Raw genomic sequence first — 16808 nt, 5'->3', positions numbered from 1 at the left:
TTCCTGGTCCTCCTGTCTGGGATAGTCTCTTCTTGGGTCTCTATTCACCTGTTACATCCTTAGATCATATTAAGCTAAAACGAGCACCTGCTTTTACTCTTCTCCAGCGTACTTAGCGCCACCATAAGGCAAAGATATGTACAATCCTCCAGTGCCATAAGAAAAACACAGCATTTTTAATTTAGTATTTATAAAATTTGTTGAAATAAATGCATATAACATAGACCAGTAGAGTTATAAACATTTTATTTGCTTTTATTTTTTTGAAATACAAAATGTGCACATTGAGTTTACACAAACACGCGATGGCAAATTTCAGTGTACATGTATTGTACTACTCTTAATTTCTACACTGGTGATAGCAGGGCAGCTTTCAACATCCTATCTCTACACCAGAATAGATAACCTGATTTATTGTTGCAAAAACAGTTGCAGATTTCCTCCTACTGTAGCTTCTTGTTCTTTATGAGAGTTCTGCAAAACAGGGAGGGTGTTTGTATCCTTAGTAGTGTTGTGGCAACTTTACGATTTTGGCTTATGATCAGCAAAAAGAATCTGAATTGTTGGAGTTCTATGATGAGCAAAATCATAATACAGTCCACGTAAATTGCTTAGCATTTAATTTCATTTTCAGTGAAGTTTTGGTATGGTAGTTCTGGATAGAATGGACTCACTGATGGTTTCAAACTGAATTCTGCTTTCTCTCTGTCCTCTGTAGGCATGGGGGTAGTCCAGGTCTCTTTGGCCCTGAATGGCATGTAAAACAAAGGTACCTTGAAGGAGTCAAGGGAAAGGGGATGGAATAGGCCTTCAATGCTGTTAGGAATTACTTGGCATTAAGTATTACCATGTAACAGAGGGCAGATATCTTGACCCTTTGCATATACCTATGAACATCTTTGCTTTGTTCCACACCTTCTGGGACCTCCACATAATGACACAATAGAAAACAGTCAACCTGTAGGATTGGACAAATCCAAAATTATATACATCAGGTAGGCCTTGGCTATAATATGTATTATGAAAAATTAAGAAATGCTTATTAAATAAGCTTTATTAGGCATATGCTGACATCTGGTGATGAACTAATTTGTTTCATGTTATAAAAAATGCCAGATAAATGAATATCTTTAACAGAAGGCAGCAAATCCATAGAAACTGGGACTGTGTGTTTGTTTTTTAATTATAGTAATCTTGTTTACTTAGTGTATAAATGGAATTACAGCATACAAACATGAAAATTAATTTCTGGAAATTAAATGCAGATGCCAATATTTTAGAAAACCATTTAAAATCCTGGGGCTGAATACATCCGGTTGAGTAGCAAAAACCACTGATATTTTAAAATCACTGATAATGTGAAAGCTCAATAATCCCATGGCTAAAGAATCAATAAAACTATATGCCAGATTCTAATTGGAATAGTCACAGGGTATGAAATGACTTAGAACATCCCATGAACTCAGTGGCATTATGAAAAGGATGCAAATTTGTAACTGGAAAACTCAAATCTTTTGGGAATTGCTTTATATTAAAACAAAGCTTGTTTGCATAATATGCCTCAGTGTAAAGCTGAGCAATCTATGCTAAGAGTGGTAGCTCCAACTTTTAAGTGTGGTAGAATAGTTCACATTTGTCTGTTTGATTGAGGATGCTTTTAACAAGTTAAATCACATTTTCAAAGAGCTGCATGGAGCGCATTATGTTTTCATCCTGTAAGGGAGAAGCACAGTGGGATTAAATTAAGTATCTCTGCAAGGGAAAGTACACTGTTTTGCCTCTAAGTACTGCCTCCCCCACTACTGCTTAAACCAAAAGCTCAAATACTAAGTGTTTGCAAATATAAATACCATCCTTTCATTTTCCATAGAGATAAGTATGGAGAGCCCATTTTACATTTTGTTGAATCTGCAGGCTTTAAATATTTCATTTGAATCTTACTTCTGTTAATAGAGAATATTTCTCAAATTGGAATGCCAGAATGGACAGTAGAGAGGCGCTGAGGGTAGGACCAAAAATAAGTGAGCACAGGCAAATTTGGGGATTCCAGGTAGATCGTAGGCCAAGTCACAGAGCCTTGTACATGTAGAAGGAAACAGGGTTTGTGTGTGAGCTAAGAGCCAACTCCATTCAGGATTGGAGTTTGGGGGTTGGGAGACCTGTCTATAGTCCTTTCACCTCTCTCTCTGGGTCTGTGGGGCCTTTAGGAGCCTTTAAAAATTGCCAGGGAAGGGATTGTTTGAGAGCCACCTTTGGCCCGTGGTTGTGTTCAATTTAGCATATTCCTTAGAAACCAGGGGATAAACTCTGTGCATTATAGGGGCACTTGGAAATTGTGAATGGCACTTGGTGAGCTGCTTATAGTAATGGTAAATAGTAGCTGACCTTGTGCTAACTTCTGGGGCTAGAAGCAAAGGAACAGCCCCAGCAGACTGATGACACCAACTTAATGCTCTTAAAGACCACCATGTCAAAATATGAGTTGGAAAGCAAGCAGAAACCAAGAAAGGGAAAGTGTATCAATTCAAAAATTAAAAAGCTAAAGTATCAACTAACCTCATTGTCTCTATATTTTATTTTAAAGTATTTATTCTTAATTCTTAATCTTAGTAATTCTTAATGCTCCACCCATGCATCAAGTCAAATAATTATAGATAAGCTAAAACTGATCTCCCACCAGATAATGGAAAGCCGCTTTGGATTTTCCCTCTGAATTTTCCACTCTTTATTTTTTATGACTGAAGACCATTACTGGTTCAACCAAAAAGCCATTTCTGGTGCTCATACATTAAAGCAATGTGTTCTCCGCAGAAACTGGTTGTACACTTGGCCTGTGATGTATACTTTGCTGTACTGGAATTCTCAGTCTATGGAGATAATACGTTATACGCTCAGTGTGAAAAAAGAGCAGTTCAAATTTCACATATGTTTTAACCCTCAGTGATAAATACTCTCTAAAGGATTTCGGAAAGAAAAATGCAGTGTATGTGTAACATTGTATGTTTAGGGGTTTCTGCATAGTTCTCCTCAGGGTAGGCACTCTTTAAATGTAAATTATTTGAATTATAAATTGATGCCGGTTTTCAGAGTGGTAGGCTTCTCTCAGCTGTGTACAAGTGGTAAGGTTAGGTCAGCTTTGTATTTTGCTCAGTTCATGGTGACTAGCTGACTCTACTTAGTCTGGCTATTCTGAAAACAAAAGGGATTACTTACTTTTTGGCAACTTTCAATGAACTCATCTATGGTAACAACTCCATCTTTATTTTTGTCCATTTTCTGTTCAGGAAGAAAAGAACAAAACACTATTCAGACTTCTCCCTTGATAACCTCCCTTGATACCCTCATAGCTGAAGCTGTTGAAGAGTCCACCAGCCTCTTTTCATAGGGAAGAACTGCTTCAGAACACGAGCTAGTCCTTTCTTAGTGTAAGAATCCTATGGCCAACTGCTGTTAGTCTGTTCCCTTTTCAAGTACCATGTGGTGACCAGTTTGTGGACACTTTCAGAGCCTTGGTTTTCTCATCTATAAATTGAGACTAAAAAGGATTTATAACCATAAGGATTCTTTTGAGAATTTATTGAAAACAAACATAAAAACATGTAAAACAGCGATTTCTTAGTGTTCTGTTTAGGATATAGTGAATGTTCAATAACTGTGGTTATCAGTATTCTAATAAATTCAAAACCAAAATTATGAAATTAACATGATGGTTAATATTCTATTGTTTTATCCCTTTCAGTAAGAGTTTTTTTTTTTTCTTTTGCATTCTTTTGAATTATTGTGATACTTTGCAAGCATTAGGACATTTACTCTTTTTCACTCTGTCTCTGACTTCTACTAGCATCCCTACCTGGAAAAATGTTTCGACGTGTTGTCTAGGAGCATCTTCCTTGAGGACAGGATATGTGCATTTACCCATCATATCGTATATTGCTTTCATTATATCAAGCATTTCCTGAAAAGTAAAAGGTGCTCACATGAGGCTGCTTGCACTGAATGAAGAAACCACTCTGACAGATTATTCCTGTTCTATTTTGAATTTTTTTTTTTTTTCCCATTAAGTGCCTTTTGGTTGTTCCAGGGGAAAAGCCAACCGTTTCGTGCCTTAAGAGCAGCAGGGTCAGAACGTAAGAATTAATTCTAATCTTGATTTCAAAAGGAAGTAAATTCCTACATATCCAAGAAAGGAAAGGAATGATCTGGTTTAATGTTTAGATTTCCATAGACTTCCTATAGACTTACCTTGTTTTATTGCGTTACATATTATATATCTTTTTTTTTTTTTTAAGATTTTATTTATTTGACAGAGAGAAATCACAAGTAGATGGAGAGGCAGGCAGAGAGAGAGAGAGGGAAGCAGGCTCTCAGCCGAGCAGAGAGCCCGATGCAGGACCCGATCCCAGGACCCTGAGATCATGACCTGAGCCGAAGGCAGCGGCTTAAACCACTGAGCCACCCAGGCACTCCCATATTATATATCTTATATGTTGATTATCAGTTTCCTTTTACTGAGAAGGAACTCTGTATCATGAGCTTACGCTAAACTAACTGATAGGTTTCAAAGCTTATTAGGATTTTCCTTGTTTTTTTCCTACTATGGCTTTAAATTAAGAAATTACACATGTAGTTTAGTCAAAATAGTATGTATGCCTGGGAAATCCCTTGAAATTTCATTAATTTTTTAATTAAAATAAAATCTAGCTTTTGACTTGTCATTTCCAATCTTGGTAAAAATAATATCTAATTACTCAGACATGCAGGTTTATTGTTTCACATTTGTTTTCTTCATATTGAAATTTCCATGTAAACGTCTAGATTAAATTGGTAATACCGATGTAATATTACATTTACTTTTTAGAGAATTCAATTGTTATTAATGATAAAGTCGTTTATAATTTATACTTCATGGGTAAAACATTTTAAGATGTTTTGAGTTTAGATAAGAAGCAAGAATTTTATCTGATTTAAGCAGAATTCAGGAGATGTGGCACATGTAAGATCAGCATGTTTGTGTTAAACATAGAGATAGAAAGGAATTGAAGGGCCAAGAGGTACCTAATATCTCCAGGGCATCCAGCTACTAAATATTTACTGTATTACTGTACACCAGTTACAAGAGGCATTAGCTGTTCAGGATATGCTCAATACTCAGAAGCACTTAATATTCATGAGGTCTTACTTTAGCCATCTGTTGGTGAGAAATATTCTGGCCCCATGTATCTCCTGCTCAAAAAACACAAAACCTATGGCCTTCAATCAGGCTAACTGTCATACTCTACCTGTGGTCAGATACATTCGTCCCTGTGTCTGTCTCAGTAAGGTCAGGTAATTGCCCAGGGTCCCTTTTGTTTGAGGGGCCTCATGCTCAAATCAACTTCAGGAAAAGCAAGTGAGTCAGTGAGAAGGGACGTTATAAACATTGAGCATCCCCCAGGATTCATGTAATGTCTTTTAACCTCATTTGGACCCTATCCTAAATTTGTTAACTTACCCCATCCCTTTTCCCTTCTCACTGTGTTTTATACTAGTTTAATAAACCATTGATAGGAGTTTCTTAATTTGGTCTGTGGGCCTTTTTTCTTGGATAGCCTGGCTGACAGTGTTTGGGGGCCCCACTACTCCCTTCAGGTTAAGTTCTACGCAATACAGGTAATTGCAGTCTCGGTAATTTTAAAATTGTATTTGTTTCCATGTTATATTGGGAGAAAAAAGGTCACAGGCCAAATATTTGAGCATGGTATGTATACATTTTCTTCCTGATTCCAACCACAGCCTTTATCCAATTTACAGTATTTATTTGAATGCCGTTAGGAAACAGGAATACAATCCTTATGTGTTTTATATTTACTTTGAAGATATATGCACCATAAACTATTCCTATCCATAGCAAGTTTTTTATTAGAGTATTTCACTACCACCACCGCCATGTAAAATACTTCAGATTTCCTAAAAACACAATTTTCAAATTAATAATTTCAATTGTTTAACATATATAGTTAGAAAAGAAAAATGGAAACAGTCCAAAGGAGAGTTGTATTGGTGTGGCATTTCTTACTTCTTTAGTGATGTAGCCATCTTTATTTATGTCATACAAATTAAATGCCCAGTTGAGTTTTTCTTGAACTGTTCCCCGGAGCAAAATGGAAAGACCCTTGATGAAATCCTAAAAAAAGACATAAAAGCATAATTTGATATGACATTTCTTAAAAAAAAAAACAACAAAAACACTGACTATGATAAAAGTCTTTCTCAAATGATGGAAGCAAGGATTACAGCCCTCTGGATTTTTTAACCATTATTTAGCAAGATAATGTGTTCTTGGTCTTCTGTTTCTTAGAGTTCTCCATGGGCATAAACCATTCCTTAGCTTTAACGTTCTCATCTTTGATTTGGGGACTGTGATTTAAATCACCTATGAAACTGGAAATGTTATGAGGACAGACACCCAAACAGCAAGATGCATGCTCTAAGCGATACTGGTTTTCTATCACAATTGCAAATAATTTCTTTTACGGAAAAGAATCTTCTAACACTGTACGTTATGAAATACAAGCACATACATAGCTTATTTCCCATGAAAAAAGATCTGCTAGTCTGTCTTTAAGATATGGGTCAACTTTAACTGTTACTTAGAAATCAAGTTATAACACACATGGTCAATAGCATGGAGCTGGAAGCCAGACTGCCTGACCTCAAATTCCACTTATGTTGCTTGATAGCTTTGTGTCCTCTGACCATTTAACCTCCCTTTGCCTCAGTTTGCATATCTGTAGAATGGGGATTACCATACATACTTCTTAAAGTTTTTGTGAGGATTAAAATAGTTAAGCTTTAACAAAGTCTAGCAAAGGCATTGGTTATGTGTTTACCAAGTAAATTAGGCTGGTTTGCTTGAACTTGTTCATATTTGAACAATTCCTATATATTTGTTGTCACGTGGAGCAGAGCTACCATCACAACGTGGTGTTTCTGAGCTTACACAGATCTAATAATCCACTGGTACATGGGAATGGAAGAGCCCAAGGGGCAGGTAGCAGTGGCCTTCTGGGTGAATTTGCATTTTCTCTCTCCATTTCTATATTCTATCATCTTATAATTGTTTTCCTGTCCCAGTTTCTTAATTTTCATGATTTTTAAAAACTTTGTAATTAGGTAACATTCACATAGTTCAAAATTTAACAATACGTAAGAGGTTTGGTGAAAAATTTTCCATTCCTGGACACCAGATACCCTTTTTCTTTCTCCTTGGGCAGCTTGCATTAGTAGCTTCCTGGGTTACTTCCAAGGAGTTATTGTGCATATGTAAGTATGAGGCATATTTATTTATATGTGTTCCACATCCCTTCACGAAAGTAGTCTGACAGGTTGTTCTGTACCTTTATTCCCCGCCCCCCAACCCTTAACAATCTTAGGAATAATTCAGTCTTTTTCACAGTTGCATAATTACATATGAATGTATCATAGTTTATTTAACCACTCTTCCACTGATAAGAATTGAAAGATTTCCAATTTTATTTAAAACAATTTTACAAAGAGTGACCTTATATGTACATAAGTCATACTTGAGCAAAAATATCTGTAGAATAAATGCTTAGATGTGAGATTTCTGGGTTAAAGCATTTGAACAAAATTGCTTCTGAATTGCACCCCAGTTCCCCTCTCAAAATCTATATGAGAGTATTTTTATGAATAAGGATATTATAGCTTGCCGATACTGTATAGTATCAAACTTCAATGTTTTTCAATTTTATGGAAAACTATTTCTCAGATTACTTACATTTGTATCCCAAATAAATTTGAACATATTTTTCACAAATGTCTCAATTTATAAAAACTCTTCACATATTAGTGAAATTATGCCTTGTCTGGGATATGTATTCAAGTGTTGTTTGTAGTTTGTCATTGCTTTTGATTTTTCTTATATTTATTTATGCAAGGTAGGTATTTTTTTATTTTTATATTTGTCAGTCTTTTAATATATGTCTTTTGATTTATGTCATATTGAATAGGTCTTCCCCATTTGACGTAATAGACAGGTGTTCCCATACTTCTTCCTACCACTTCTGAAGTTTACCTTTTTAACATTCAAATCCTTATTTGCTTGGAATTTATCCACTGTTTTTAGATAGTTGTCTGGTTTCACACTATTATTAACTACTGATTTGAGATTAAGATTTATCATATCCTTAAATCTTTTATGTAATAAATCTTTTATGTAGTAAATCTGTTTATTACCTCTATTACATTGGTTCAATTATGAAAGCATTTTAGTAATCTTAACAGCTGTTAGGGCTATTTCCTCCTGGTCGATCTTCTTTTTCAACTTTTTTCTCTATTTTTTTTCTTGCTTTAATATTCCACATGAATTTTGAATAACCTGTTGGGGTCTTTATAGGATTTGAGGTAAATTTACAAATCAACTTTGGCAGAATTGACAACTGCATGCTGTTGAGACTTCCTAATCAAGACTATGAGAGACCTTGCCCTTGTGCAAGTCATTTTGGTCACTGAACCTATCAGTGTTCTGCTGCTGTAACAAATTACTACAACTTTAGTGACTCAAAATAATACATGTTTATTATCTTATAGTTCTGCAGGTGAGAAGTCTTGAAATGGATTTCACTGGGCTGGATCAAAATGGGAGAGCACTGGGGATATAGAGGGAGAGTTTGCTCTCTTGTCTTTTTTTTTTAGCTTTTAGAGGCCACTTTTGTTGTTTGGCTTATGACCTCTTTCTCCATCTCCGGAGCACATCGCTTTAGTCTCTGCTTCCCTTGTCATATCTTTCTCTTCTTACTCTGATCTTCCTGTTCCCTCTTACAAGGACCGCTTTGATTACATTAGACCCACTTAGGTAATCCAGGATGATCTCCCATCTCAAGATCCTTAATCACACCTGCAAAGCTCCTTCTACCATGTAAGGTAACATATTCACAAGTTCCAGAAATTAGGGTGTAGACGCTTTTGGTTTTGTTTGGATATACAAAAGCTATTACTTCTGTATGATTGTGTATGCTGCCAACTAAGTGTTTCTGTTGTTTATTATAGTTTTTCCATTGAGTCTCCTGGGTTTTTCATGGATGCAATCATATTAGCTGCAAATGGAGTTAATTTTACCTATTCTTTCCAATTTTTATCTTTTTAATTACTTTCTTTTTTTCTAACTGTAGTGAATAATATATACAAGACAATATTATATAATATAGCTATCCTTATTTTGTTACTGGATTTAATAAGACTGTTTCTAGTGTTTCTACTTTAAGCACGAGAGTGACTTTAATTATGCTAAGAAGGTATACAATTCTCATTTTATTAAAAAAATTTATCAAGAATAACCATTGACTGACTTTCTTGCAGAAAGGAAAAGCTGATCTACAAATTCATATGGAATTGCAAAGGGCCCCAAATAGCCAAAACAATATGGAAAAGAAAAACAAAATTAGAGAGCTCAAACTCCACTTTCGAAACTCACTACAAATCTAAAGTGCCACATTGGCATAAGAATAGACATATAGACCAGTGCAATAATATCGAGAATGTGGAAATAAACATCTGTGACCGTTGATTTTCGACAAGGGTGCCAAGACCATGCAATGGGGAAAAAAGTCATGTTTTCAACAAATCCTGCTGTGATAACCAGATAAGCATAACCTACTTCCCATCTTTATTCAGGGAAAAATGTAAAGTGAGAGAAAAAGAGAACTCAAGAGAAGGCCACAAAGAATTGTAGAATTAGGTAGGCAGAGAGAAAGGAAGCTGGCAAGGGATCTTGAAAATAAGTATGAGAGGTCACATGAGTTCATTTTCCTAGAAAAGGGTGGTTCATACAAGATGCTGCTGGGGAATGAAAGTGTTCATTCAATATGGAGCAATATGGAGGTCAGCAGTGACTGATGTGAGAACTTTGCATGCAGTAGAAGAAGCAAACAGTGATGGAGACTAGGTAGCAAACTCATGACTCCTGGCTGGCCACGATGATATAGAAGTGGCTACATCTGAAGAGGAATATGGGATCACAGGAGAGATTTTTGAAGATGAGTACTTTGATTACTGGAGGGAGCCATCTATGAAGAGAAGATTACTAAAGTGTGTGTGTGTGTGAGGGAGGGAGGTAGTGCAAGAGAGGAGCTTATTCTGAGAAGGTGGGAGGGATCCAAGTGCAGGTGGAGGGTCCGAGCTGTGGGAGGAGGAGGTGTGTTTCCTCAGTTAACAAGGAAACAAGAGAACAGGCTGTGGATGCCAGTAGCTGATAAGAGCGGGAAGGTAAGTGAGTCCCCACCTGGCAGCTTCAATGGGTGTCATCTGCTTGGGAGTGAAGGGTGTTGTAGAGAGGGCAAGAATCAAGGGTTAAAGGAAAGAAGTAGGCAGTCATGGTACTAGATAATCAGGTGACTTGTGCAAATTACCCAAAGATGGATATCCCTCAAAATAATCTGTGCTATCTCCTGGAAAGTTGTTATAATATATATAAACCCGAAATATATAACACACTATAATCAAGAATTAAGGTGCAATGTACAACTGGCAAACTATAAACTGTGGCTTTTTAGAAGCTATGAAATAGTCACTGCCAAGTATGGGAAGGTAGGCTTGTCAGAGAAAGATTGCTGGACAGTTTTTAAAGACCTGATGAGGTTGATGGTTATCAATATAAACCTTATCTGTTGCTTCAAATCACAAAGTAATAGTCATACTCTCTTAACTGAAAAGGGGGGCTGGATACAAGGTCTTTGAAGACATGCTTAGAGCATTGGTTCTCAAAACTTAGCTTGCCACATGATCCTCTGGAGGGCTTGCTAGAACACGGATCGCTGGGTCCCACCCTCAGGATTCTGATTCATTAGGTCTAGGAAAGGGTGTAAGAATATATATTTCTAGCAAATTCCAAGGGGATACTGATACTGTTGGTCCAGGAATCACACTTTGTGAACCACTGGACTACAGAAATCATCAATGGCATTGGTCCTATCACCAAACAGCAGATCAAAGTAACTTTTATTTAAAGTCACATGTGGAGGGACGCCTGGGTGGCTCAGTTGGTTGAGCGGCTGCCTTTGGCTCTGGTCATGATCCCAGCGTCCTGAGATCGAGTCCCGCATCGGGCTCCTTGCTCGGCAGGGAGCCTGCTTCTCCCTCTGCCTCTGCCTGCCATTCTGTCTGCCTGTGCTCGCTCTCTCTCCCTCTCTCTGACAAATAAATAAAATCTCTAAAAGAAAAAAAGTCACATGTGGACTTTTGTTGATTGCCTTCCTACTAAGCTCTTACTAATTTCCATTTGGTGCTTCATCCAGTTCTGCAGAAGTGCTCTCCACTTCTGGCTCTAGTGATAGAGCTGTGACCAGAGCAAATCAAGAGGTACATATTATCCCTTTGGTCAAAGCGTTTGGATCTGTGGTTGGCATACAACTGAACCCAGTCCACGTCTGCTCAACATGAATAGTTAAGCTTGGAGACAAATTGATGCTGGCATCTTTTTTGTGACCATGGGAGAGCTCACCCTCAGTTGTAGCCATCCATATCTCTGGACTTTTTCTTTCTGTGAGCCAATAAAGTCATCATATTGTTTTTGTTAGTATGTGATTTTCTATTATTTTCAAACAAAAATATCCTTATTTACAAGCTGGCAGCTGATTTACACCTTAAGTACTATGTATCGCAAAACTACTTCCATTAAAAGATAGCTACAGACCTTGGGTACCCCTCTATCTTGTAATATGCCATCTTGCAGGATGATATCAATAAACAGTTACTTCAAAAGAAGAGTGATTCCTTACTTGTGGTAAAGGAAAATGAGAAACTCAGTGTATCTTATGTGGTTTTCGCTCCATGCTTTTCTGAATGGTAACTGAAATCTATCAAACAGGAGTCACAAGGCTAAAAAACAAACAAAAAGCCCTCTCAGAGTACTTTGTATAATTACCTTTTATCTGTGAAAGAAGGTTGCATGTGTTCCCTAATGCACAAAAATGGTGGATACTGAATTCTGGTTTTCATTCTCTTATGATCAAAGCAAAAGAAGAAGGCATAAAGATTTGACTTTATAATATCCCATCCTTGATCAGTTGTGACCTTGTAGGTATCTACCAGAATTTTGCTTAGTGCCTTAGTTCTGGTTGCTATGACAGGAGCATTAGTCTTCCTCTGTCAGAGGAGTTCATCAAAAGGACATGACCACTGGCTGACCCACAAGCTGGCCCAGGCAATCTGAGGCTCTTAACCCTCCCCTGTCCTTAGAATGTATGATCTATCTGCACACCATGTCTGGACAAGGAATCACTTCACTGAAGTAGCCATGAGACCAGCTAGACTGATATGTGACTGAATCCCATTAAGGCCTCCATAACATTTTTTAAGATTCTTGTGGGCAGTACAGAGACTTACTTGTCTTGCAGTTGCCTAAGACAAGCCTCATAGGTAAGTTCCCATACTGATTACACCTGCTACCTACCACTCTGGAGTGGCCCGCCTCTTCCTTCAGTCTCTCCTTGCTCTCTGTGTATAGGGGGCCAGTTTGGAATTTCACCAGAGGAACTACTGAGGTTGCAAACCAACATCCTGCCTCCCTACCTGTCACCCAGAATATCATGGCTTTTAATCATGTTCTTGGGGATGTTTGCCTCAAGCAGTGCTGTTTCTAGTTGGGAAAACAACATTAAGTGACTTACCAATGGTAAGAAATGTTAATTCGCTAGTCAGTGACAGATTCAGTATGAAAAATCATGCATGTGTTTGGTATATTTCTTTATTCTTGCTTATGTATTTTTCTGAAATTTTTAAAGATGGTTCATTTTCTCTGGTATGACCTCCCTGATTGGAGTTAAACTTCCACAGTAGTTGGTTGAGCCTCCTTTCAAAAGTATTTGAAAGACACAATCTCAGGTAGTACCTGAAGATTGCATCAGGTATTAATATGTCTAAAAAATAATAAGGAAATTTTCTAAGATTTGTGGCCTGATTTTATCATGCAGGAGGGATAATATACTTACCTCATTTGATCTATAATATGGTCTATTTAGGTGATTTAGTGTCTTAAAAGGTGATGATAGACAAGTTAGAGGAAACTTCTTTGGCTCTAGAGGCCATTAAACATTAATACATTTTTAAACAAAAATGATATAAATACATAAATGTATATATAAATATGCTTGATTTACATAAAAATTACAGAAAGTGATACTGAAGAAATTGCAATCACACGTAATCCTATCACTTATGCAAAATGAAATCTTATCAATTTTTAAGCATACTATATTTATAGTAAAGGTCAAAAATGTATATATGTATAATATGTATGTATATTTATGTATGTATAATATGTATGTATGTATAATATATATATCTGTATAATAATGTATATTTCACTTAAAATAACAAGCATTTTCCCATTTCACTGAAAAGTCATTGTGACATCACTTAAATAACTACATATTAGGTTGAACCTTACGATATTGCTGATTTTTTTTTAAGTGGGTTCCACTCCTAGCATAAAGCCCAATGTGGGGCTTTAAGTCATAATCCTGAGATTCAGAACCTGAGCTGAGTTCAAGAGTCAGATGCTCAACCAACTGAGCCACCCAAGTGTCCCAAATTGCTGATTTTTTTTTATCATATTTGTTAAGAATAGTAATTTCATGTGGTTTAATCTAATGATACTATCACAGTGGTTTTTGAGCATTTTGGATCCCAAACCACAATAATTACATTTTAAATGGTAATCTAGAGCATACACACACACAAATATACACTAGAAAGTCCTTATTTCTCTTCTATTAATTTTTTAAACATTCTTTTCTTAAAATTTTATTTTATTTTTTCAGTGTTCCAAGATTCATTGTTTATGTACCACACCCAGTGCTCCATGAAATACGTGCCCTCCTTAATACCCACCCCAGACTCACCCATTCTTGTCATTAATCTCTAAATTAATTTTACCACCTACTAATGATTGTAAATAGAGTTTGAAACACTGCTTTGTCATATGAATATATTGTAATTTACTTAACCATATTTCCTACTGGTGGCTATGTAAGTGAATTAAATTTTTTTTTCTTTATTATAAGTGATGCTGTATAAACATTGTTCTCAGTTTCCCATCATTTTGACTTATTTCCTTAGGAAAGGAGTAGAAATCCTAGGTCCTGGGAACACTGAAATTTTATAGTAATAATGACTATAGTTTATGGATGTTTGTGGGGCGTGTGTTAGGCAATTTCTGTATGTTATTTCATGTCGGCCTCATGCAACCATAGAGAGTAGGTATTGCTGTCTTTATATTATAAAGAGATGCTCAGAGAAATCAAGTGACCAAGCCAAGGCATAAGTCAGTGAGGAGGGAGCTAAAAATCAAACCCAGACCTCTGGACTCAAAGCACAGGCCTCATTTTGACTAGAATTGAAGCAATGGGCTGTGGCTATACAGAACAGTATGAAATTAACACAGGCCATATCTTCTTTCTTGCTACTGTAGGACATAATTGTAGGGTGATGTGTAATAGTAACTCAGAGTAATTTGCAGTTCATTTTCTTCCTCATAACACTTGTAGAATATTAAGAATGCCAGGAATAAAAAAAAAATAAAAAATTAAAATACAAAAAAAAAGAATGCCAGGAATACATAATTCTTGTTATAAAATTACTTCATAAATGAATTAGAAAATAGCCCTAACTTCTTAAATACAAGTGTGTCAGTATGTAAATATATGTGTGACTCTGAAAGCTTTAAGATCAGCTAAGAAGCCCAAGAGTTACATGTCCAGCAACAGTGAGACTAACAGAGATCAACTCTCTGAGACTGATGAGATGTTAACCAGGGTCACCAATATTAACTGAGCATTTTCCATGTGCCATGCAATTTTCAAGAGTCTTTAAACCCATCATTTAATCATACAACAATTTTATGAGGTATCATGATTATTTCCAGTTTACATTGAAGAAATTCAGTGTAGAGAATGAGAAACCTGTCCCAGGCACAAGAGCTAGAAGTGGTAGAATCTAGATTTGAATCCTGTGTGTGACTGACAAGCATGTATTTTTTTAGATGAGAAGAGATTTCTGGAGCTTCCCTAGAGGCTGGATGTTAATGGAGACTAATTTAGGCCTGGGGCAGGGAAGATGTAAGATGAGCCTGGAGCATCTTGTAGTGCCAGAAATTAAGAGTGTGATGAAAAAACACAACAAAAGAGAAGAAACAAGCACAATGATAGGAGTATGTTGAAGGAACACAGCAGTCGACTTAAAAAGCTCCCAGTTGCCAAGCTGTAACAATTTCAGCAACAAAATACATAGAGGTTTACTGGATTATAATTCAAAAGAAAAAATAAATATCCATTAGTCCATACTGATATAAATGTCTTATTGAAAAAATCCATAAATGGAGGAGAAGAGACAAATATCCCAGGCAGAAGAATTCCAAATAAATTACGTAAATTATATTCTACTCTCAAGAAGGTGGAACGTAACTCCCCCATCCTAAAGTATGGGCTGTGCATAATAACTTTCTTCCAAAGAGTATGGTTTGGAAAGAGGGAAAAAAGAGTAGCTTTACAGAGAGGAATGACCAACCCTACTTCTAATAAGTGACCAAGGTATAAGTCAACAACCATACCTCTTGTTGATAAAATTTACTTGGAACTTTAATTCTTTGGCCTTTCACCCCAGAACATGTATCCCTTGGCTAATTATGAGAAAAAAAAAATCAAACAAATATGTACAAAGCATCTGACCCATACTCCTCAAAATTGACAAGGTCATCACAAACAAGGAATATCTGAAGAACTGCACATCTGAGAGGAGCCTAAGGAGACCTAGTGGCTAAATTTAATATGGTATCCTACATAAAATGGTGGGACAAAGAAAGAACATTAGGTAACAGCCAAGATAATCTGAAGAAAGCATGGACTTAATGAATAATGCATCAATATTAGTTCATTACATGTAGCAAGTATTCTATTTTAATGTATGATATTAATAATAGGGAAACTGGATGTGAGGTATATGAGAACAGTCTGTACCACCTTTGAAATTTTTCTGTGAAAGTAAACCTGGTCTAAAATGAAAAAGGAAAACCACCTTTATTTAAAAAATGAATTTTTAAAAAAAGAATCTGACCTGTGGTCTGTCAGAGAAAGATATTTATTGTATGCTTTTCTTGTCTGTCCTGTAATAATCTGTTACCCTATATTCTAGCATGTGCCATGAAGGATTTAAAAGATACGTCCTTGGGGCCGACAGGAAGTGGTAAGCGAATGCAGGAGGAGCTGGGTACCCCCATGCAAGACGAGGCAAGACTACAGGGAAGGAGTAGGCCAGAGTGATGGACGATAAGCAAAAACCAGGACACACGTGGCCTGGTCATATTCCCTGGGAATCAACAAAAAGGTATGGGTGGGGCCTAGGGCAACTGACTGAACTGTGAAACAGTTGGATTATATGAAAATGTGAGAATACAAGCTCCACGAAGACAGAGGTTTGTGTATTTGTTCACTGTTATGTTCCCAGTCAGCACTTTGGAGAGTATTTAGCATGTAGTCATGCTCAATAAGTATTTGTTAAATGTATAAATGAAATGAGAAGACTTCTGAACCTACCTTTCACTTTCCTTCCAATAGTTCCCTTGAATGGGTACTAGACAAGAAGAACAGAATTATGTGTACAGGTTGTGTAAGTGTGTGTGTATGTGTTGAGAGATATGAGAAAGATAAACCCTAATGATTAATAAATGTGATAAAATCAGAATTTTCATACCTATTGGTAACACTGCCTAAATAATTCCCACTGATGTTTGACATCTCAAAAGAAAATAGCTATTT

The 16808-nt window shown here is 36.5% G+C and overlaps 1 protein-coding gene across 5 annotated transcripts in view; it reads right to left on the bottom strand.

The window, feature by feature from the left end:
* Positions 1–229: 229 nt before the first annotated feature.
* KCNIP4 (potassium voltage-gated channel interacting protein 4) overlaps positions 230–16808 on the bottom strand; it is a 1147911-nt gene continuing 1131332 nt past the window's right edge. For all 5 annotated transcript variants that reach the window (XM_082728683.1, XM_082728687.1, XM_082728685.1 and 2 more), the window contains 4 exons: positions 6056–6163; positions 3851–3955; positions 3214–3276; positions 230–1713 (listed from right to left, as the gene is read on the bottom strand). In XM_082728683.1, the coding sequence (XP_082584809.1) occupies positions 1666–1713; positions 3214–3276; positions 3851–3955; positions 6056–6163 (324 nt within the window). In that variant the 3' untranslated portion in view covers positions 230–1665. The remainder of the gene's footprint in view (positions 1714–3213; positions 3277–3850; positions 3956–6055; positions 6164–16808) is intronic.

The sequence above is a fragment of the Mustela nivalis genome, assembly GCF_964662115.1.
Source record: "Mustela nivalis genome assembly, chromosome: 4".
NCBI classification, from domain to species: Eukaryota; Metazoa; Chordata; class Mammalia; order Carnivora; family Mustelidae; genus Mustela; species Mustela nivalis.
Note: the sequence above shows the minus strand (reverse complement) of the source record. Positions and strands in the feature narration are given on the sequence as shown.